Source organism: Cokeromyces recurvatus (genome assembly GCF_025118155.1).
Source record: "Cokeromyces recurvatus strain NRRL 2243 chromosome Unknown BX663scaffold_3, whole genome shotgun sequence".
In the NCBI taxonomy this organism is placed as follows: domain Eukaryota; kingdom Fungi; phylum Mucoromycota; class Mucoromycetes; order Mucorales; family Mucoraceae; genus Cokeromyces; species Cokeromyces recurvatus.
The window spans coordinates 1,294,583-1,315,434 of NW_026251389.1; the positions used below are offsets into that span (position 1 = coordinate 1,294,583).

Consider the following 20,852-nt stretch of genomic DNA (forward strand, 5'->3'; position numbering starts at 1 on the left):
GTGCTGCTACTCTTGAAAAGGAAATTATGGCTAATGATAGGCTACATAATAGAGTTTTAAAAGGTGAGCGAATAATTTCGAAAAATACTATAATGCAAATAGAAAAAAACAAAAAACAAAAAAAAACTGAGTTTTAATTAGCATCGTTAGTATGATGACAGTCTTTTTCTTCTGGCTGTAAATAATAAGAAATAATCCTTTTATTTTTAAACAATGATTTCCATAACATTATTATTTCGACGACAGCAACTACTGCTATTAAAACGACTTAATAAAACAAACCATCTTATTCAATATTACCGTTATTATTCAAATCAGGGTCCACCAAAAGAAAAAGTAAAAGCTATCCCTTTTGCACAACATATTAAAGCAGCTGAAAAAGTAGGGTTAATAATAATAAAAAAAATGGATTTAAATAATCATGCATAGTAATAATAGACTTTTGAAGATTATCATGGGAAAGGATTCTTTGCTGCTCGAGTATCACAATCTTCTCCAGTTGAAGAAGTCTATCTTCCCTTCTGGGTTGTATCAGCCACAGTCAATGCAACTATTGAACAGGCCCAAGTAGTAAGTTTACAAACATATATAATGATGCCTCCCCCCTTTTTTTTCCCTTTATTCCTTCTTCAAAATTCGACTTTATATGTATATATCTATATGTATATATTTTTAGGGTAGAAGAGTAATTAGAACAAGTTATAACCCAGCAACTAAAAAAAACGAATCTCGATGGGAAACAGATTGGGCCTGGATTCCTCAACAACATCATTTTACTCGTCATTATAACCCATTAGGACATTCGGGTTTACAAATTTATGCCTCTCATCGTTATCGTCGTGGACTTGTGAATAAAATGACAACAGGACCTGCATTAGAAAATGCAGTCCAGTTTACACCTGATCTCTTGGAGACATCTCATGGGGATGAGACCAAAGTACGTAAAGTAGATCCTTTTATGCTTTATCCAACTACAGCACGTCGATTTGCAACTGCTTATATCCAAGAACAAGAGGAATTATTAGCAGATCAATTCCTAAGAGAGTTTTATAGTATGGATGAAACACGATTATTAAAAGTGAAACTTGAGCTCAAAGATGTACGTGTGTCTCCTGTTTATTATCCTGCTTTTATATTTTCTATTCATTATTTGGGAAGAAGATTAAGGACGTTTGTGAATGGTTATGATCTATCAGTTGGAGGTACCAAGATATATAATCATGAAAGAGTGGCCGCTGTCTCTGCTTTGGGTATGGCAACTACCATGACATTCACAGGTGGAATAGGTTGGGGAGGAGCAAGTGGATCATTCTGGGTAAGTAAGAAACCTTTATTGATTTAAAATAGTCTATTTATTTTAATTAATAGTTAGGTATCGTTTTACCTACCGTAGCTACTTCTTTTCTCGCCATGTATTATCCTATTATTTCACTTTACATTCGTGATATAATCCGAAATCAGGAAATTAAAGCCATGATAGACGATCCAGAAGGATGGGATAATGATTGGGTAAAAGAATATACAGCATTTGAAGATCAAGAAAGACGTCGAACATGGCGAGAGGAGAGAGAATATAGTAATAATATGGGTAATGACCCTAAAGGTTATTATCATATCTTGGGAGTTAGTCCTTCAGCAAATCAACAAGATATTCAAAGTGCATTTAGAGGGTATTATCTAACACAATTTATTATTATCGTTATACTTACATCATATTTAATCTACTAGACTTGCTATGAAATACCATCCAGATAGATTTACAAATGAAAAAGAAAAGCAGGAAGCAAAAATCAAGTTTCAAGCCATATCATCAGCCTATAGTGTATTAAGAGATGGTAAAACCAGAAGGAGAAAAAAAAATAATTAATATACAACAAATGATAATAACCTTTTTTTTTTATTTAACAATAATTATTGTAGTGAAAAAACGTAAAAACTATGATAGAACTGGCAGTGAATAAAAAATGGGCGATTGTCGGATGTTGATACAGATTTAATAAATTCTGTTTTTTTTTTATTTTTTATTTTTTTTTTTTATTTTATATATTGTCTTTAACGTTTAATTCCAAATTAAACATGTCAAAACCTGTTCAAAGAAAGAAACAGGCAAAATCAACTGCTGATAAAGCAACTACTGCTGAAACAACATCATCCAGCCAATTAGCTGAATTGAATCCAAAGACTCGTCATTATGAATTTGGTGGTCCTATAGGCGCTTTAGGTATGGTTATTTGTTTGCCTATTCTCGTTCTTTTTTTTGCTACTTGTTGTGACTCTACGGGTTACCCTTCAAAGGAGTTTAGAGATGATTGGAAAGGAACTTTGTCATCTAAATTTACTTTTGATTATTTAATGTCTCTTTGGGATCCTTCTGCTTTCTTGATTTATATTGGTTTTGTAGCTAGTTTAGCTTTATTTTATATCGTGTTACCTGGTGATTATGTCCCAGGCACTTTACTTCGTAACGGCAATCGACTTAAATACAGAATGAATGGTATTGATAGATAATAACTTGTGTGTGTGTATGTATTTATGTATGTTTTCTAACTATTGCCATTTTTTTTTTTTTTTTTTTTTTTTTTTTTTTTTTTTGGATGGAAACATAGGTTTTGCTTCATTTCATACAACTATTTTTGCTGCACTTTATTTCTTGAAGAGTACTGGATTAAAGCCTCTTGAATACGCTTATGATCATTATATTGGTTTAGCATTTGCTTCTATTATTTTTAGTTATGCCATCTCTACAGCCGTTTATCTTGGTAGTTTCCGACCTAATAAATTATTAGCTTTAGGTGGTAATACGGGAAATCCAATTTATGATGTATGTTATATTTTTATATGTGTGTGTGTGTGTGTGGTATAAATGACTTTTTTCTCATCTTTTATATTATATAAAGTTTATGATCGGTAGAGAACTCAATCCTCGTATTGGAGGCTTTGATATCAAATTCTTCACTGAACTTCGTCCTGGATTAATTGGATGGTTAGTATTAAATTATTGTTTAGCAGCTAAGCAGTGGACTGATCTTGGTGGACGCATGACAAATACAATGTTTCTCGTACAATTCTTTCAAACTTGGTATGTGGTTGATTCACTTTGGAACGAGGAAGCTGTCTTAACTACTATGGATATTACAACTGGTATAAATTTCTAATATGTATTGTAATATGCAAAGACTTACTCTTTATATTAGATGGTTTTGGCTTTATGTTAGCCTTTGGTTTATATACATGGGTTCCTTTTACTTATACTCTTCAAGCTCGTTATCTTGTTGATTTCCCTCAAAGTATTAGCTGGCTTAGCTTTTGTGGTATTCTTGCTCTTAATTTTATTGGCTATTATATCTTTAGAAGTGCCAACTCACAAAAGAATGAATTCCGTTCATTCCCTAACAGTCCTGCCTCTAAAAGTAAGACCAATGAACACACACACAGAGAGAGAGAGATATTTATATTCCATTTATTATTCTATTTTTATTTATTTATTTATTTTTATTTTTTTATAATAGAACTCAAGTATCTTCAAACAAAAGCAGGTAGTAAATTGATAACATCAGGCTGGTGGGGTATTTCACGTCATATCAATTATTTTGGTGATTGGCTCATGTCTCTAAGTTGGAGTTTACCATGTGGATTTGCTACACCTATTCCATACTTTTATCCAATTTATTTCGCTATTCTTTTACTTCATCGTGAAAGAAGAGATGATCACAAGTGTAGAACTAAATATGGCGAAGACTGGGAAAAGTATTGTAAAATTGTTAAATATAGAATTATTCCTGGTAAGATATAATAATGATAATAATAATGCATTCATAATTGATATTCTTTATTTATTGCTATTAGGTATTTATTAAATTGTAACATGATTTTGCTTGTTGTCAAAAATAGCTTCTTAATATAATATATTATTTTACTACTTAATTAAAATGCATATTTATTGTCTATAAAAGACAATATTCCGAGTTTACACTAATATGCAATAAAATAATGAAAAGTAAGGGGTAGTTGATTTATAAGCTATTTTATACATTAGAATATATAAAAGACTTGTTTTAATCGAAAAAACAAAAAACAAAAAACCAGATAACTTTATACTCTTTTCATTCCTTAAACATATATACTTCCTTCCTTCCTTTCATTTTTAAAGAACAAAAATCATGGTTAAATCTTCTTTTTCTGAAAAAATTCCTCGACCTTTAAACAGTTTCATGACATTTAGATTAGAAAAACAACGCGAAATTGTAAAACAATGTCCTGGAGCAAATCATCGCGATATTTCAAAAATTATATCCAAATGGTGGCGGGAAATGACTCCTGAAAAGAAACAAGTTTATATTGACAAAGCAGAGAGACTTAAGATGGAACACAAAGCCTTGTAAAGTGATTATTGACATTTATTTTATTTTATTTTTTTTTTCTATTTTACTCATTTGTTTGTTATATTTAGATATCCTAATTATAAGTTTAAACCTCAAAAGAGAGAAAGTGCCCCGAGACCTTACAAGAAACATCCTCATGACAAATTCATTGCACGTGATTTCGATGATATGCAGCATTTACTTTCCCTTTATTATTGTAATAACGATGAGGATCCAAAGTTAGCAACTAAAAAGGAATCAAAACATTTTGTGAATCAAATCAATAGTGAACCTCCTAAACCTAAAGTAAAGAAAGTGATGAAAGGGAAGATAGACGACAGTCATAGTCCTCTTCTTTTTCCTTGTTCTTCTCTCATGTCTACTGAAATTGCTTCTTCTTCTTATCAACATGATTCAACGTTATTACTAGATCCTATGACAGTGAACAAGAACGGACTTCTTAATGAACCTATTGACTATTATCGTGGTTTATCTGCTTCACCTTCTTTACTCTCTCATCAAACCCATTTTTCTCCTTCTGTCACAAGCTCAAATGGAAGTGAATTTGATCACTTTCAACATTCACATAATGATTACATGATCATGGATACTAGTGCTTATTGCTATTATCCTACTAATTCTTCTTCTCCTTCTACTACTACTACTTCTACTGCTGCTGCTGCTGCTGTTGCTTTTCATGATGCCCTTATTTTTCCTACTCACTGTATTTATCCTTCTTCTCCTCCTTCTATTCTTACCACTACTGATAATTTTATTAATCCCTTTCTGATATAAATAATACTTTTACACAATAGAGACTTTAATAATACAGTCAAACCCTCCTATTATGGAATTTGACACATAAAAATAAAATATCGAAATTAGAAATTGTTTACTTTATTTAAAAAAAAAGACAATGAGCCAACTTGAAATTGGCACTTGTTTTTTGTTCTTTTCCCTCTTCCTAATAAAGTTATAAAGATACATACTTTATATATGCAATCTCTTTTATCCTTTTGTAATGCAGTATAGTAATCAATATTTAAGTCTCTTGCAGCCTGAACCACTGACTTATGCTCTTGAGGATTTTCAAAATATATGGCTTTATAATAAATAGTTTCTTTGATGATGGTGATAGCAGCTGCTGTATAAGACAATTTTCTTTTTGGAGTGGAGGGAAGGGAAAGAGAGAGAGAGAGAGGGAGAGGTGCTTAAGACTCAAGTAGGTTTGTTGACTAGCTACTGTTGTGATTTCAAAAACTAGACTGTGATTATCGACATATTATGATCGTAAACGTTTTTTTTTCTCTCTCTCTTTCCCTCTTCATTAAAAAATATATTTTCCTATCCATTTTCATATATAAAAAAAAAAGGAGGAGGAGGAGACAGGAGTATTCATTATTAGAGTAGGGTCTTATTAGGAACTAGAAAGAAGATAGGCACAATCTTCTCGCCAATTTTAAGTTGGCTCATAATTGTTTTATTTTAGCATAATTTAACCTCATGACATTTATTTTGAGAAAATGCTAAATTTCATAATTTTAATTGGCCTTTTTAGAAAAATAAAAAAAAAAAAAAATGAAATAAAATAACAGCGTTTTTATTCGTAAGTTTTTTTTTTTTTTTGTTCATTACAAATGAAGGTAAATTTAATTCATCATAGAAACATGATCATTTGTTTATTTATATTGTTTAGTTGATTGGCAAGAGTTTAGAAAAAGATAGTTCGGGATCTATCACCCTTCTTCCCGAAGAATTAGAAGACATGTGGCATATTTATAACTTGATTTCTAACGATGACATGATTAGAGCACCTACTATCCGGTAAAAAAAAAAAAGATATATAGAATGTTTCGAATCTCACTCACTCTTGGTTTTTTTTTTATTGTGTCTATTATATATATATTTAGTCGTATTCAGTCAGAAAGTTCAACAGGATCAACAACAAGCCAGCGAGTTCGTTTAACTTTAACAATTACTGTTGAAAATGTCGATTTTGATCCTCAAGGTGGTTTATTACGCATCAATGGAAAAGTAGCTAGTGAAAATCAATATGTCAAGGTAAGTCATTACAATTTATAGAAAGAGAAAAAAATTAAAGTTTATTTTACTTGTAAAAAAAAAAAGATGGGTAGTTATCATACAATCGATCTTGAGCTTAATCGTAACTTCACAATTTATAAACATGAATGGGATATTATTGCCTTAGAACGTGTTGAGGATGCTTGTGATATTACAAAACAAGCTGATGTGGCAGCTATCGTCTGTCAAGAAGGATTAGCTAATATTTGTTTCTTAACACAACACATGACAATTGTACGCCAACGTATTGAAATTCCTATTCCTCGAAAGCGTAAAGGATCTGTTACAAATCATGAAAAGGTATAGTTATATAAAATAAGAAAAAAAAGAGGATATATTCATTTTTTTTGTCTGATTTTCCTCCTATATAATAAATATTTATATAATAGGGCCTTACTAAATTTTATGAACAAATATATCAAAGTATTCTTCGCCTTATTCATTTTGATATTGTAAAGGCAATTATTATTGCAAGTCCAGGTTTTGTAAAGGATCAGCTCTATAGTTATATATTTGATCAAGCAGTTAAAACAGATAATAAAGTACTCTTGGAAAATAAATCCAAATTTGTCTTAATTCATAGTTCAAGTGGACATAAACATGCATTAACAGAAGTCATGCAAGATCCTTCTGTACAGGTTAAACTAGCAGATACAAAAGCAGCAAGAGAAGTTCAAGCGCTCGATAAGTTCTATGAAATGATGAATAATGACCCTGATCGTGCCTTTTACGGCTTTGAGCATGTTGCGATTGCTAATGAACGAGGAGCTATAGGCACATTGCTTGTGACAGATGGACTATTTCGATCTGCCGATATTGCAACACGAAAGAAATATGTAGGATTAGTTGAACAAGTGAGAGCACAGAATGGAAATGTTTTTATTTTTTCAAGCATGCATCCATCAGGAGAACGTAAGTTTATAAAAATATATGTAAATGAATAATTATATATGATTCCTTATCTATTTGTATAGAATTGAATCAATTGGCTGGTGTAGCAGCTATTTTAAACTTTCCTTTACCAGATATTGATGATCTGATAGAGGAGGAAGAGATTGAACAATCATTTTAAAACGTCTATTATTATTATTGTTACTATTTTTTTATTGTATAAATATATAAAAAATACATTTATAGAAATACATAAATAATGTTATATACATCTTGATGCCCTCTTTTCTTTTTTTTTTATTTTATTTATTTTACATGTTTACATCTTCACTACTACTACCACCACCGCCGCCGCCGCCACTACTGCCGCCAACACCGCCGCCAATACCACCACCAACACCACCACCACTACCACCACCACTACCACCACCACCACCAAACAAAACTGCTGCTGCTTGAGCCACAACTGCTTGAGCAGCCGCTTGAGCCGCTGCATAATTCATAGCCAAGATACCATCAATAGCTGACAAGATATCCGCCTCCCACCAACCCATTTCATAATCTACGAGTCCAAACCTTTCTAACGTATCTGCCCAACTCACCACCTTATCACGTAAACTATAAAGATGTTGATCCGTCAAACGTTCAATAGGCTGACTGGGTTCATGTCTTTGTTGTGCAAGGGCATAGAGCCAACAGTTATTTAGGCCAGCCCAGAACTGTTCTCGATCAATTGCATTATAAGGATGATCGTCAGACGTTAGACCTAATTCTTGACAATGTTCAACCACAGCTGATGTTGCATTACTTAAGGTTTCAAAGGCGCTTACCATACTACGTTGTTCTACATGATCTAATGTTGACTTTAGTTGTCTTTGGATTTCTTCAAATGTTGTAATAGATGTAACTGGCGGGATTGTTTGATGTGAAGTATCTATTGAGGTATTATTACTATTACTATTATTATTATTACTATTATTGTTATTGTTATTGCTATTATTATTATTTGGTTCTAGTGAAGTAGATGACGATAACTCTGTTGTTATTGTTGGTTGTGATAGGGTAGTAGTTACTGTAGCAGCAGTAGTAGCAGTAGTAGTAGTAGTAGCAGCAGCAGCAGCAGCAGCAGTAGTAGTAGTTGTATTAGAGGTGATTACTGCTGTTGTTGCATCAGAAGTAGATGTGGTAGCGGGTATAGCTGTAGTATCTGTATTTGGTATAGAATCAGGCTGATCTACTATTTTTTGATTTGATTTTTCTGCTACTGTATCTTGAACCAGGGTGTTGTTACTGGTTTCTTCTTGTTTAACAGTCGGCTCTTCTTGACCTGGTTCTAATAACTTTTTTAATATTAGCTCATTATCGTGTGTACAAGACGTCAGTGGTGGTGATGGTGGTAGTGGTAGTGGTAATGTCGAGTCATCGCATTCCTGTTTTATAAATTGATTTAAAAAAGTTTCTTGTTGATTTTTTTCTAATGTCGAGTCTTCTGTCATGACCTTTATTTTATGTTTTAAATATACGCAAAAAAGAAAGAAAGAAGAAGGAGAAGGAGGAGGAAGGGAGAAGGGAGGAAGGAAAAAAAAAAGACGATAAGAGTGGGGTAGTTATAATGTTTGTAGTTAAATAAATGCTGCTTTAAAGAATCTTGATATTCTTTGGCCCTGTTTTCTTCTTGTTTTTTTTAAGATAAAAAAAGAGAAAGTTAAAATGATTTTTTGTATTTGTTAAATGACTCTTTGAATTCTGGTCTTTCTTTTTTTTTATTTATTTTATGAAAAGGTTAAGAATAAGAAGAATAAAAAAAGAGGGTCCTGATGCTGGGGGTAGTCAAGGGTTGAATTATAAAAAAAAAAAAAAAGTTACCAGGCAAAATTCATTTTTTTTTGTTCGGTATTTTAAATAAACAAGATGCTTGCCTCAATATCAGTTTTGAATTGTGTCGAGTTGAAAGAATGGCTTCTTCAATTATATCTTTTATAAATGCATTAAAAAAATATATAAATTTCTTCTTGTATTTCCTTTTATTCGATTATGTAATTTCACCCAAAAAAAGAAAATTATCTCTTTTTTTTTTCGTTTCCTTCTCCCCAATCTGTCTTTTCATTTTGTGCCTAATTGGCATGAATTTGTTCTGTGTACAAAAAAAAAAAAGCCCCGAAACTCAGTCTTGTGCTTTTTTTTTTTTTTTTTTTTTTTTTTTTTTTTTTTTTTTTTTTTTTTTTTTTAATAAACAAATATTCCCTTTTTTTGGACATGAGCAGAGTTAACGTTTGAGTTTTATTATTTACTATACTAGTGAATTAGATGAAACCATACGCCGGGAATATGCAATTATATTTAATCCAATTTAAGCATGATCATATATATAGAAATATATACATACATACATAAAGGATAAGATAGAGCAAGCAAGTGAGAGAATGGAAGATCCTATACTACCTTTCTTCATAGCGAAATATATAATAATAGGTCGAGATAAAATGTGTTCATCTAAATAAGGTGTCTCTTGTATGATGGATAAAATTATTACTATGATCTAATAGCATACTACACACACAGCTTAGAGGGAATTATGTGATACTGTTAGCTGTTGATAGGTCCTTTGAATGAGGCCCTTGAGTCTTGTTGATTATACTAAAATGCCATGGATATATTATATTCATGTTCATTATATACATATATAAAACATATGGACATATATTTTATTAGTCGATACAGATTAACAAGTATCATGATGAGGAAACTAAAAATAAATTTTCATAAAACGTAAGACCAGCAGGTCCTTCATCTCGACAAAGTAGACCCATTCTCTCAGTAACAAACAGCTGTTCTTCAGCAACAGCAAGCGCTAAATTTTCAATATCGGCCAGTTGAAGAGCTGTTAAGAGACCTCCGTGCTCTTTCACATGCTTTAGTATACGATTTGCAGCTATATTATCGTCCATATGAATGGATTGAATTACTAACAAACCACTAGGGAATTTTCTTAGTCGAAATGGTAACTTTAAGGATTCAAATTGTTGACTTGCTTTATGTAAATCTTCTGGTGATATTAATTCTAAGAAAACAAAAAAAAAGTATGAATTAAATATTCTTTATATTTATACAAAACTTACCAACACCTCTAGCACGATTAAATAAACAATAGATGTCTGTTAAAGACTTTACTTCATCTTCCTTTTCGTATAGTTTACCAAGAAAATCTGCCAACTCTCTTGCTAGTTCTTGATGGTATATTGAGCCAGCAGTGCCTCTACATATGCATATATATTTATATTTATGAATAATATGCTTCATTATCATAAAATGGTTCACTTACTTTGTGACAGGGGAAGTTACACCTAGGTTTAATAAATGGGTTCGTAAAGTAGACATCTCTTTATTATCTGAATCTTTGCTAAGTTTATTGGAAATGGACTCCGCCAATTTTACCATTTCAGTAGCTTTCATCATTAGTTTATCAAGATCCTGAAAGGCATTTGTCATGGTTTCATTAGCTTCAAGACTTGTCTTTTTAATACGATCCTCAATTGCACCTGAAAAATAAAAAATAGGATAAATAAGAATTATATGATGTAATTTTAATTTTACATACTTATTCCTACACCACGAATAACAGGTGTAGTAGATCTACTGCTATTAGGAGACTTCATTTCTTTCTAAAATATAACGTGTATTAGCCATCTTTTTTCTTTTTTCTCCATATATATATACCTTTTCCCATTGTTTAGTACTCAAGGCTTGCTTTAGTTTACTTAAAAAACTAGAATGTCCACCATGTCTAAACGAGAGACGTATTTGAACTGGTATAATTGAACTATTATTAGGTATTGATGGTGATGGTACAATGACTTTTGGTAAATCCGCTCCACACATTTCACATTGAACCATACTGGGGTGATTTTTAAATGTACATAATGTGCATACACTGCTATCTTGATCTTCATTTGTTGGTGTTGATATTAGTTGTTGTTGCTGTTGTTGCTGTTGCTGTTGCTGTTTTCGGACACCGCATAATTCGCAAATGTCAGTAGATGCTTTATTCGAAAAGAAACAAATGGGACAAGCCCAGACGTTAGCACTTGGGGTTGTATTTACTAAAGATGCTTGATTATTTAATGATGCAGGGTTAAGATTGAGAATGATTTTAGGTGAAGATCGTAAAAATCCATTCTTTATTTTATTTTAAGAAAACAGATGAGAATATTAAAAAGAGAATTAGCTTATTTAACTTACGTAATTTTCAACATCCTGAATAACACTTAAACTTAATTCTATTGAGTATTCTAAAGGCCGACTATAGTCTACATATATGATGCGATGTGTAGTTAAATAACAGACGCCATCTTGGTATTGATCTAATTTATGCTTTCTGCAGGAATCATGTTAAAAAAGAAAACTCATGAGAATGTTCTATCTTGCTCCATTCTTCATTCTTATTTTATTTTTTATTTTATTTTATTTTATTTTTACCCTTCATACAGTCCAATATGAACTTGTTGAATAAGTAAAGATTCGTTAGAAATCAATTCAGGTCGATGAGATGCAGACAATAGTGTGGGTTTAAAATACTCCATTGTTCAAGGAAGACTATCATAGAATAATGCTTGCCCGAAAGAAAGTTATGGTAAAAATAAAATAAAAATTAAAATTCCGTTACATTTCTTGAAAAAAAAAAAAAAAAAAAAAAAAAAAAAAAAAAAAAAATAAATGAATAAAAAATAAAAAAAATTAAAAAGTTTCAATTTTGTGTTGCTGCGAGATTCCTATATTGTTTTGTTATTATAAACAAAGATGGGCAAACCAACAAAACCCAGAGTAAAAGGCAATATGAAGCCTGCTAGCAGCAGGTAAAAAATAAAAGAGGCATTTTGAATTAAAATAAATCATCATTGTTTCCTTATTTCTTCTCATGTAGTCGTGCTGCTGAATTAGCAAGTTCAAGCCGCTCATTAAGTTTTGAGAATCTCGGTGGATTTGCTCAATTTGTAAGTAATTCACCATTACCAACAGCCATTCCTTCACGTCCTTCTACGCCTTCTGGTGAGATTTATGCTGTCGAGTTAGATCCAGAACTTGTTGTTATCCTCAAAAAAATCTCCAAACGCGATGTCACGACTAAACTTAAGGCATTAGAGGAATTGGAAAGTTATTTAAAGACAAATAAAAGTGCTATTCAACTTATTTTAAATAATTGGGTATGTAGTAGTAATAATAGTAATGACAGTGTATTAACCTTCTTCCTCTCTCTTTCTCTCTCTCTTTTTTTTTTTTTTTTTTTTTTTTTTTTTTTTTTTTTTTTTTTTTTTTTTTTTTTTTACTTGAGGAAAATAGGTGACATTGTATAATAAATTAGTATTAGAAGTAGATCGACGTGTTCGTTTAATAGCGAATCAAGTTCATGCGTTAATTACAGCTAATGCAAAAAAGAAATTTGCGCCTATTTTGAAGGAATTAATTGGACCTTGGTTATTATCTATGTATGATTCAAGTAAGGATATTGTTAAAGTGTCACAAAGTGCTTTTGAAGTATGTAAATAGCTTTTTTCTTTTCTTTTTTTTAAACAAAAAAGAAAGAAAGTTAACCTTCATAATAGACTGTCTTTGCAGCAGATAAACGATTAGGCGTAATTTCATTTTGTCAAAAGGAGATTTTAGATTACATAACAGACATGCTTCTTTATAAAACACCTGAAACATTAAGTGATGCGCGCTATGTAACAAAGGAAGAGATGTTTTCCAAATATGCACGAGTTGTTTCCTCTAGTTTACAAATTTTATCTTATTTGATTCAATTTCTACCATTAGAAGAAAGAACAAAGGAAAGTTATGAGACTATCTTTGACGATACAACCATGTGGAAACGATTATCAACTAATGAAAGTCCCTTAATTCGAAAAGCATTTTACAGCTTTATTTGTACCTTGTTGATATCTTGGATTGAAGTGGTTGAATCAAGATTAGATTTGATTTGTCCCTGTTTTTACGCAAGTGTATTTACTGAAAAAGACACAATGACTCATTCAGATATGTGGGATGCTCTTTTATTAATGACCAAAAGTATGTAATCTATTTGTGTTTGTTTTTTTTATCCTTTATTCATTTTTATTTTATTTTATTTTATTTTAGAACTACCTCAGTCATGGATTGTTATTGGTAAAAAGAAGCCTGCATTACCTAAGCTTTTTCATCTCCTTCGTTCTGGGTTAAATGGCTCACCTAATATCACTTATCCAAGCTTATTAGCCCTTTTAGCTCATCTTCCTAAAGAATTAAAAGAAATGCCTAATTTCTATACAGATGTATTTGACAATTTTTGGAAAGGACTAAATACTGAATATATTGATCGATCCAATTCGTATCTCTTCTTAAATGCTTATGCTGAATGTATTATCTATTTTGCCATTTCTTTAAGGTATAAAGTGGTTATATAAAAATATATACATATATATATTAAACTTATGTTCTTTTCTAGTAAAACAAAACAAGAAGATGCATTGCAGATAGCTACAGTATTAATTGAACAAACATTCTTCAACATGATTCAATCCTACTTTTTGAATATAAAGAACTTTGATAAACTAGATTTAAATGGATATGCAATTATTGCTAAACATACAGTTATCCTCTTTTCAAATGAACAGCTTAATTTGCTCACTTTTAGATCACAGCTAGATGACCTTTTAATTCAAACCTTGATTGACTGTGATACTAAACTAATCAAAGCACAGCTCGACATGAACTTGTTTTGTCAAAAAGTAGCTCATTTCATGACTGCCTTATCGTATGAAATTAAGCAAAACAACAAGGACATTATGGATTTGAAGAATTATGCAAATGATCTTGCTCAACGTTTGTTATTAACATCTGTCGAATCGGCTATGGTACATAAACAATGGGCTCATGGGTTACTTGTATTGGGTCAACAGTTGCTTCATTTAGATGTAGAAATAACAAAGAAATTAATTATAGCTGTACAGCAATTGTTGAGACTATTGGAATGGTCTGAAGGTGATGAGGCTATGTTAACTTCTTTTGCTACCTTTTACGTAACTTGCGTGACTCAAACTGATGAAGGATCAACATTATGGACAGCCCTAATGAATATCTTGAAGGATATGTTGAATGATTCAGAATTAATATCTCGTAGTGTACACATCTTTATTCTTACCATTGAACAAAGTCAAAAGGTACCATATCGTTGTGATGCCTTGGATACAATTGTTAAACAAGCATTGAGCCGATTAATGGATCCTCAATTTATAACTGTACCTCGTTCTTTATTAGAGAAAATGGTTTCCTTTAGTCTTTCCATACCTATTTTATCCGATACTACCATAACAGAAATAATGAATTTGTTGACTACTACTTTAGTGAGCTTTAATCGACACTATGAAGAGGAAAGATCATCATTTTTGTTGGAGTCAGTTCAGTCTGTCTTAACTATTCTTCAGAATGCTCATCCTGGCCTTATGGGAAGGACGATTGATTGGATTGGCGAAGTCTTTGATATCATGTTTATTGATTCGCCAGTAGCTCCAAGTGCCTCAGAGGTATGGGACCTTTACAAGCATAGTGCTGATAGTTCCTACCTTATTGAGCGGGTAAAACGTTCTATAACTGATATTCATTATGCTGCAAGTCCTTCTGATAACGCTCATCGAATCAAAACACTTTTAACTACCTATAAGGAACTATCTGTGGAGATGTTATTAGGAACAGAACAAGAATGGAAAACCTTATCTGATCATTTGTTAGTCTCTAGTCATGATTTGACGTTGAGCTTTACTGACCCTTTTATAGCTTTATCATTGAAGGATGACTTGCAAAAAGAATCAGAAACAATAAACTATGATCTATATGGCCTCTCTGGATTTGCACGATTAGCCTTTTGCTGGGGTGAATATCTTTTTAGCGAAAATAAAAGAGTTGAATGTGGGTGGTTGATCCGTCAATTGATGATGACAGTAATGTGTTGTGAGCAAGGATTAATGTGCCCTGGATATAAATGTCGTATCTGGCAACCCAAAGCGGTTGATGGAGTTCGTACATTTGTTCAATCGATGCATTCTGTCTTTATTGACTGGCTTACTCATCTTGTGCCTATTCATCATGACGTCTTAAGTTGGAACAATGAATTACTTGCCTCTGTTATGAATGGCCACGTAAATGACCAGCAACCTCTCTTATTACGCTTTGTAGCTGAGCTTATAGTTGTAAATCAACCTATCTTTGGAGCACATGTTTTGCAACGTGTTTTACAGCAACTTGTGATTTTATTAGACTGGCCTATGGAAGGTATGGTAAAGTGGTTGCCATTGATCAAATCAACCGATAATAAGCTACCATTAGCATATAAGGTTGCCATCTTGTTGTGTTTCAAATCTACTATGGGTGAAGATCCAAGCTATATACATTATCAAAGTGAATTAGCCAATCGATTATCCGGTCTAAGCCATATGAAGGATTTAAAAACACATTGGGATACTCTTGTTCTTTTAAACACATCTGTCTTGAATCATGGTGCATTTGATATCCCACGACAACGTTTAATTTATTTGGTTCAAACAATTCGACCCCTTCTAGTATCTATAAAAGAAAACGATGATGACGACAACGATGATGATGATGATGAATGTAGTAGAACTCATGCTTTGGTGCAAGCGCAGTTCGCCCAACTTTTGAAATATCTTGCAGAGTCCATCTCAGATATCTCTGGTAGTCACTGGAATGATTTCTTGGACTGCTGTTTTGAATGGATAGCGTTTGCAGATACCTCAGATACTGAGGAATTAATGGTTGTCTATCATGGATTAAAATTATTACACACTTTATTATCCATTGAAAGCAATAATGAATCCTTGCAAGAGGCGCTTGAGGAACGTATATCGATTCTGAGCAAGTGCATTTTAGACCTTGTTGCCAAAGAAATGGATTATTATCAAAATGGTCCAAATGTGAATGAGGCAAGAATGATCTATCAAGAACTTTTAGCACGCCTATTAGACTTTGTTCCAGAAAAGTATTTGGTTGATTGTTGTGATGACTATTTCAGCAAGTTTAATGCATTGATTTATTCACCTAATCAAGTGCTCCAAAAACAAATCTATCTTGTATTAAAGAAATGCGTTGCACATAAAGTTCAAGATTTATCGGTTAAACTTGAATTTACAGAAACAAACGAAGAAGAAAAAGGAGATGTAGATATTGATCAGGAAGTTATGAATGCATTATTAAATCCTCCTGATTTAACCCACTGGCAATCTGTGATAGATGATTCCTCATTATTACATGACACTTTAGGATATCTTTTAGCTTGGATGCTTATGTTTGATCACTTTATAGACATTACATTTAAATTAAAACAGGAATATACAAGGCAACTTAAAGAACAGGAAGCTGTATCCTATTTAATGCCAACACTTTGCAAGATCCTTCATGTTGGACAGAACAGTACAGAATTATCATTTGACATCACACCTTGGTCTATCATAGATTATGACACGGAGGGTATTGATGTAACATCTGACATGACCTTTTTAGTCCTCAGTTCACATCTTTATTATCGTGCCCTGACACATATTCCTTCACTTGTTCGACAATGGTGGATCGATTGTAAACATCGACAATTGACAATAGCTGTTGAACACTATACAGAAAAATATTTCAGTCAACAATTAATTCACAAGGAAATTGAGATGGTGAATCGAGAAGACATTAAAAAGCAATTAGAAGATAATGATGACAATGAATTTACAGTCAAGACATCTAAATCTGAAGTAACAGCAATATATCGAGTGGATGAACAAAATATGCAGATTGCAATCAAGTTACCTACTAACTTTCCCTTAAGACCTATTGACGTAGAAGGAATTCAAAAAGTAGGTGTCAATGATAAGCAATGGAGAGGTTGGATGTTTGCAGTAACAGCAGTCATTGGATCACAGGTAAAAAAAAAAAAAAGAAAAAGATTAGATGGAAGATGTAATAGAAAAGGTTAGATATTGATTTACGTTTTTTTTTTCCTTCCTTCTCTAGAATGGTAATATTGTAGATGCTTTAACAGTATTTAAACGTAATGTGAACCTTCACTTTAATGGAGTCGAAGATTGTACCATTTGTTATTCAATTATTAGTGCACAAGATAGATCGATACCCACTAAACAATGTAGAACCTGTAAAAATAAATTCCATTCAAGTTGTTTATACAAGGTATATTAGTATTATTATTTGTTGTAGACATATTACATTGTGTATACTCATTCATGTGTATGTCTTTTTTTTTTTTTTTTTTTTTTTCTTAGTGGTTCCGATCCTCTAATTCAGCTAGCTGTCCTCTATGTAGAACAGTATTCTAAATATGTACATATATATTCATACATATATATATACTCCAATTTACGGGTATTCACTTCTTGTCTTTTATAGAGCTTATTTTTAAGTCTAGTATAATTATTTTACTGAAATTTGAATAAAGCTAATTTCTACTCATGTTAAATTCCTATTGCTTTTGTTATCCAGCTTACAAGTTGATTATGACAGTATTTGCTTTTATAAAATTATAATAAGCATTAATCAATATAGAGGTTTTTCTCTCGAAAATGATGCTGTCTTTTATTTTGAATATGCATGTGTATTCTTAATAATGAGTTTTTTTTTTAAAAAAAAGAAAAAGAAAAAAAACCCTCCGATGTTTATAGACAGCATATCTTATTATTTAAATGAAAATGCCACTCACAGAATAATAATTTGTCATTCTATCATCATCATCATCATTATTTAAAAGGTGATCATCCTCATGATAACCTTTTTTTTTTTTTTTGTTTTTGTTTATTATTACAATTATTGCATTAAGCTCTGCCTTTCCCTTTTTCCTTTTTTGTAATTTGTTCCTCATCTTGGATTTCATCTTCATCTAATAATTGTGGTTCTATAACATTCACTTTTTCCCATTCGCCTATTCAATACATTTTTACTTGTAAATTAAAAAAAGATATACATTTTTTTACAATAAAAATGCAGTATTATTATATGCTAATTACCTTCGTTTCTATCAAAATAAACATAGTAAACGACTTGATTATTTTCTAGAGATTTTGTATTTTCTAAAATAGTATATTCCTCTTTTGTTCCATTGACAAGTAATCTTATTTCTTCTGGTTTTTTTTCATTAGAAAGTGCTTTACATAATTTTGCTTTCACATCGTCCACTGAATCTAATTTTTGAATGCATAAAAATACATTTGTCTTTTCTCTTTTAGCTCGAATATAAGTTAATTTAGCTGACTTTTTTTTTACAATAATTAATTAGTTTTATTGATAACTTTTGTTATATATACACATATATGTATATATTTTGTTTGTAAATGCTTATAGACAAGCTTACCATGATGTATAGAAATAGAATTTGTGTATAAGTGTATATAAAAAAAAGAAGAAAAAAAAAATACGATATCGTGAAGCATGACGTTTTTTTTTTTTTTTTTTTTTTTTTTTCTTTTTTTTTTAAGCTCCTTTAATATTTAATTTCACTCAAAAGATAAGGTAAAATGGTAACACATGCAGTATAAAGAACAGTAAAGAACATGATGAAACTATGATGAGCTCCTGACCATCCATTCTTTTTTGTTTGAATATAGATAGCATAAAAGGCAACAGCAAAGAAATGATAAATAAGAGTAAAAGGACGTTGAATAAGACCTGATAAGAGTCCTACAGGACCATTGATACATTCACCTCCTAGTTGAAAATAAGCAAAACAACCTCTTTGAAGGACCTCAAGATCCAAGTTACCATTGGCAGCAAAGAGACGATAAAGTGACATGGCCAATACATTAATAGCTGTACAATAGTTTTTTCTTTTCCAATGGAATGTTTTCAATTGATATGAAATAACATTTGTATCTGTAAATGAAGGTACAATTTCTTTTGATAATAATTCTTGCAGTAAGATAACATCCTTAAAAGCAACTGTCATACCACCTTATCGATAACAATTTAGTGATATATATACAAATATACATATATACACACACACCTATACACACACACACATATATATATATATATATATTCTTACCTCCAGTTAAAGGGTGTCGTATATTCATTGCATCACCCAAGACAATCATACCTTCTGTTTGATTAAGTGAAGGAGGTAAAAATCCATTTGGCATTGATCTTAATCTTTCTGTCTCAATTGCTTCCAAGAATTTAATCTAAGAGAGAGAGAAAAGGATATAATGTGAATGATTTATTTATATGCATATACATATATATATATATTTTTTACAGTTTCATTTCATTTCATTTACACGTATAGTTTCAGGTAGTTGAGGTGCAACTGTATCCTTCAAATAGTTTTTCAAGTCACCATTAGAAATAGAAGGTAATTTACCAGGAACATCGACTAAAACACGAGTTTCGTGAGTGCTAATCTGATACATTAAGATAGGAGATGGTTTAGCGAGTATAACATGACCATGATTAGGTAAAGGCAATTGACAATCTGTTAAAATAAAACTAATTTGTTTTTTTTAAAAAGAAAACTATAAGTATAAAATAGTATTGAGCTTGTTCTATTGATTGTTTTACCCCACAAAATAGGATTTTACATCAGGCGTTTTACTTGTAAAATCTTTTCGGAATTTAGAAAAGATACCATCACATACAATTGTAAGTGGGGCATAAAACTAACACACACACACAATGAATGGCTTTATTCTCTTTCTTTTTTTTTTTTTTTTACTTGTGTAAACTTACTTTAAATTCTTCATTTAATTTTGATTGTGCAACAACGCCAATGACTTTGTCTTCGTCTCGAATCAATTCATTCACTGTAACTTCTTTTACCGTCACACTATTCATAAATAACAAATCTTAGTTTCTCTTTCTTTCTTTCTTTCTTTCTTTCTTTCTTCATTACTTTTCAGCACAACTAGCAGATTTTCTCAATTTTTGAATAAGTCGGCCATGATGAAATGATTTACCCATAGCTTGTTTCTCTGTTGCTGGAAGAATTGGATAAGGAATTTCTACTAATTCATCACCACGAATGACGCCATAACCATAGCAGGGAATACCATCAATACCTTCCACACAATCTAAACTGTATTCTTCAGCATCTTGTACTCTTTTTTTTTTTTTTTTTGTTTTCTTCATTTCTTATATTTATATTTTTATACCTTCCAAACCTAGTGTTTTAAGGGCATCCATGCCTCCTGGTTGTAATAACTCACCAACAATACGATCTGGTTCTGATAAATCACGTTCAAGTAAAAGAACACGTCTTCCATCTTTTCCAAATGCCTTTGCTGCTGTACATCCAACGATACCTGCACCTACTATAATTAAATCAAATTCTTCAATTTCGTTTGTTGTCATCTTGATGTTGAGATGGAATAAAAAAAAAAAAAAAAAGGCAATTTTTATTTTATTTTATTTTATTTTTTATGGGTTTTTAATAATTTAAAAAAAAAAAAAAAAAAAAAAAAAAAAAAAAAAAAAAAAAAAAAATTA

General features: G+C 31.3%; 9 protein-coding genes across 9 annotated transcripts; 5 read left to right on the forward strand and 4 right to left on the reverse strand.

Moving 5' to 3' along the window:
• Positions 1 to 194: 194 nt before the first annotated feature.
• BX663DRAFT_497537 (uncharacterized protein) lies at positions 195 to 2,024 on the forward strand. The gene is made up of 6 exons (XM_051525925.1): positions 195 to 381; positions 439 to 570; positions 677 to 1,315; positions 1,369 to 1,670; positions 1,729 to 1,835; positions 1,921 to 2,024. The coding sequence occupies exons 1-6, from the start codon at positions 214 to 216 to the stop codon at positions 1,959 to 1,961; spliced, it is 1,389 nt and encodes a 462-aa protein (XP_051386753.1). The 5' UTR covers positions 195 to 213; the 3' UTR covers positions 1,962 to 2,024.
• A 328-nt stretch (positions 2,025 to 2,352) lies between these two features.
• BX663DRAFT_529355 (ergosterol biosynthesis ERG4/ERG24) lies at positions 2,353 to 3,793 on the forward strand (the record flags this gene model as incomplete). The annotated part of the gene is made up of 5 exons (XM_051530235.1): positions 2,353 to 2,494; positions 2,607 to 2,821; positions 2,898 to 3,141; positions 3,195 to 3,353; positions 3,510 to 3,793. 5 exons carry the CDS (start codon positions 2,353 to 2,355, stop codon positions 3,791 to 3,793), a joined length of 1,044 nt encoding a protein of 347 aa, XP_051386754.1.
• Positions 3,794 to 4,088: 295 nt separating this feature from the next.
• Positions 4,089 to 5,156, forward strand: BX663DRAFT_558375 (uncharacterized protein; the record flags this gene model as incomplete). The annotated part of the gene is made up of 2 exons (XM_051531806.1): positions 4,089 to 4,378; positions 4,451 to 5,156. Exons 1-2 carry the CDS (start codon positions 4,161 to 4,163, stop codon positions 5,154 to 5,156), a joined length of 924 nt encoding a protein of 307 aa, XP_051386755.1. The 5' UTR covers positions 4,089 to 4,160.
• An 825-nt stretch (positions 5,157 to 5,981) lies between these two features.
• BX663DRAFT_466953 (uncharacterized protein) lies at positions 5,982 to 7,642 on the forward strand. Its single transcript, XM_051524066.1, has 6 exons — positions 5,982 to 6,004; positions 6,058 to 6,185; positions 6,272 to 6,422; positions 6,489 to 6,743; positions 6,833 to 7,355; positions 7,418 to 7,642. The coding sequence occupies exons 1-6, from the start codon at positions 5,999 to 6,001 to the stop codon at positions 7,513 to 7,515; spliced, it is 1,161 nt and encodes a 386-aa protein (XP_051386756.1). The 5' UTR covers positions 5,982 to 5,998; the 3' UTR covers positions 7,516 to 7,642.
• Positions 7,643 to 7,768: 126 nt separating this feature from the next.
• BX663DRAFT_414776 (uncharacterized protein) lies at positions 7,769 to 8,257 on the reverse strand (the record flags this gene model as incomplete). The annotated part of the gene is made up of 1 exon (XM_051522327.1): positions 7,769 to 8,257. A coding segment is annotated over one exon (489 nt), but the record flags the coding sequence as incomplete, so codon positions are not given.
• Positions 8,258 to 9,589: 1,332 nt separating this feature from the next.
• BX663DRAFT_497542 (EAP30/Vps36 family-domain-containing protein) lies at positions 9,590 to 12,015 on the reverse strand. The gene is made up of 7 exons (XM_051525926.1): positions 11,811 to 12,015; positions 11,574 to 11,709; positions 11,052 to 11,510; positions 10,933 to 10,996; positions 10,657 to 10,873; positions 10,454 to 10,590; positions 9,590 to 10,395 (listed from the first exon to the last, which is right to left on the reverse strand). Exons 1-7 carry the CDS (start codon positions 11,912 to 11,914, stop codon positions 10,067 to 10,069), a joined length of 1,446 nt encoding a protein of 481 aa, XP_051386758.1. The 5' UTR covers positions 11,915 to 12,015; the 3' UTR covers positions 9,590 to 10,066.
• Positions 12,016 to 12,092: 77 nt separating this feature from the next.
• BX663DRAFT_534810 (uncharacterized protein) lies at positions 12,093 to 17,835 on the forward strand. Its single transcript, XM_051530585.1, has 8 exons — positions 12,093 to 12,187; positions 12,256 to 12,535; positions 12,672 to 12,866; positions 12,935 to 13,397; positions 13,467 to 13,752; positions 13,813 to 17,284; positions 17,376 to 17,549; positions 17,642 to 17,835. The coding sequence occupies exons 1-8, from the start codon at positions 12,132 to 12,134 to the stop codon at positions 17,693 to 17,695; spliced, it is 4,980 nt and encodes a 1,659-aa protein (XP_051386759.1). The 5' UTR covers positions 12,093 to 12,131; the 3' UTR covers positions 17,696 to 17,835.
• Positions 17,836 to 18,162: 327 nt separating this feature from the next.
• On the reverse strand, positions 18,163 to 18,828 carry BX663DRAFT_497548 (uncharacterized protein). Its single transcript, XM_051525927.1, has 3 exons — positions 18,724 to 18,828; positions 18,380 to 18,623; positions 18,163 to 18,294 (listed from the first exon to the last, which is right to left on the reverse strand). The coding sequence occupies exons 1-3, from the start codon at positions 18,724 to 18,726 to the stop codon at positions 18,188 to 18,190; spliced, it is 354 nt and encodes a 117-aa protein (XP_051386760.1). The 5' UTR covers positions 18,727 to 18,828; the 3' UTR covers positions 18,163 to 18,187.
• BX663DRAFT_497552 (squalene epoxidase-domain-containing protein) lies at positions 18,807 to 20,743 on the reverse strand. Its single transcript, XM_051525928.1, has 7 exons — positions 20,519 to 20,743; positions 20,260 to 20,437; positions 20,097 to 20,193; positions 19,929 to 20,026; positions 19,649 to 19,856; positions 19,417 to 19,552; positions 18,807 to 19,319 (listed from the first exon to the last, which is right to left on the reverse strand). The coding sequence occupies exons 1-7, from the start codon at positions 20,715 to 20,717 to the stop codon at positions 18,853 to 18,855; spliced, it is 1,383 nt and encodes a 460-aa protein (XP_051386761.1). The 5' UTR covers positions 20,718 to 20,743; the 3' UTR covers positions 18,807 to 18,852.
• Between the last annotated feature and the right edge of the window lie 109 nt (positions 20,744 to 20,852).

Excerpts from the sequence above, each read along its gene's own strand:
- BX663DRAFT_497542 (XM_051525926.1), bottom strand. The coding sequence starts at position 11,914 with ATGGAGTATTTTAAACCCACACTATTGTCTGCATCTCATCGACCTGAA. Across the intron at positions 11,511-11,573 it reads TTCAGGATGTTGAAAATTAC|AATGGATTTTTACGATCTTC; the intron begins GTAAGTTAAATA and ends AATAAAATAAAG. Across the intron at positions 10,874-10,932 it reads TATTCGTGGTGTAGGAATAA|GTGCAATTGAGGATCGTATT; the intron begins GTATGTAAAATT and ends TTTATTTTTCAG.
- BX663DRAFT_497548 (XM_051525927.1), bottom strand. Across the intron at positions 18,295-18,379 it reads TTATTTTGATAGAAACGAAG|GCGAATGGGAAAAAGTGAAT; the intron begins GTAATTAGCATA and ends TGTATTGAATAG.
- BX663DRAFT_534810 (XM_051530585.1), top strand. The coding sequence starts at position 12,132 with ATGGGCAAACCAACAAAACCCAGAGTAAAAGGCAATATGAAGCCTGCT. Across the intron at positions 12,188-12,255 it reads ATGAAGCCTGCTAGCAGCAG|TCGTGCTGCTGAATTAGCAA; the intron begins GTAAAAAATAAA and ends CTTCTCATGTAG. Across the intron at positions 13,398-13,466 it reads TCTTTTATTAATGACCAAAA|AACTACCTCAGTCATGGATT; the intron begins GTATGTAATCTA and ends ATTTTATTTTAG.
- BX663DRAFT_466953 (XM_051524066.1), top strand. Across the intron at positions 6,186-6,271 it reads ATTAGAGCACCTACTATCCG|TCGTATTCAGTCAGAAAGTT; the intron begins GTAAAAAAAAAA and ends ATATATATTTAG. Across the intron at positions 6,744-6,832 it reads CTGTTACAAATCATGAAAAG|GGCCTTACTAAATTTTATGA; the intron begins GTATAGTTATAT and ends TTTATATAATAG.
- BX663DRAFT_497537 (XM_051525925.1), top strand. The coding sequence starts at position 214 with ATGATTTCCATAACATTATTATTTCGACGACAGCAACTACTGCTATTA. Across the intron at positions 382-438 it reads ATATTAAAGCAGCTGAAAAA|ACTTTTGAAGATTATCATGG; the intron begins GTAGGGTTAATA and ends TAGTAATAATAG. Across the intron at positions 1,836-1,920 it reads CTATAGTGTATTAAGAGATG|TGAAAAAACGTAAAAACTAT; the intron begins GTAAAACCAGAA and ends TAATTATTGTAG.
- BX663DRAFT_497552 (XM_051525928.1), bottom strand. The coding sequence starts at position 20,717 with ATGACAACAAACGAAATTGAAGAATTTGATTTAATTATAGTAGGTGCA. Across the intron at positions 20,438-20,518 it reads TAAAACACTAGGTTTGGAAG|ATTGTGTGGAAGGTATTGAT; the intron begins GTATAAAAATAT and ends AATACAGTTTAG. Across the intron at positions 19,320-19,416 it reads ACGACACCCTTTAACTGGAG|GTGGTATGACAGTTGCTTTT; the intron begins GTAAGAATATAT and ends GTTATCGATAAG.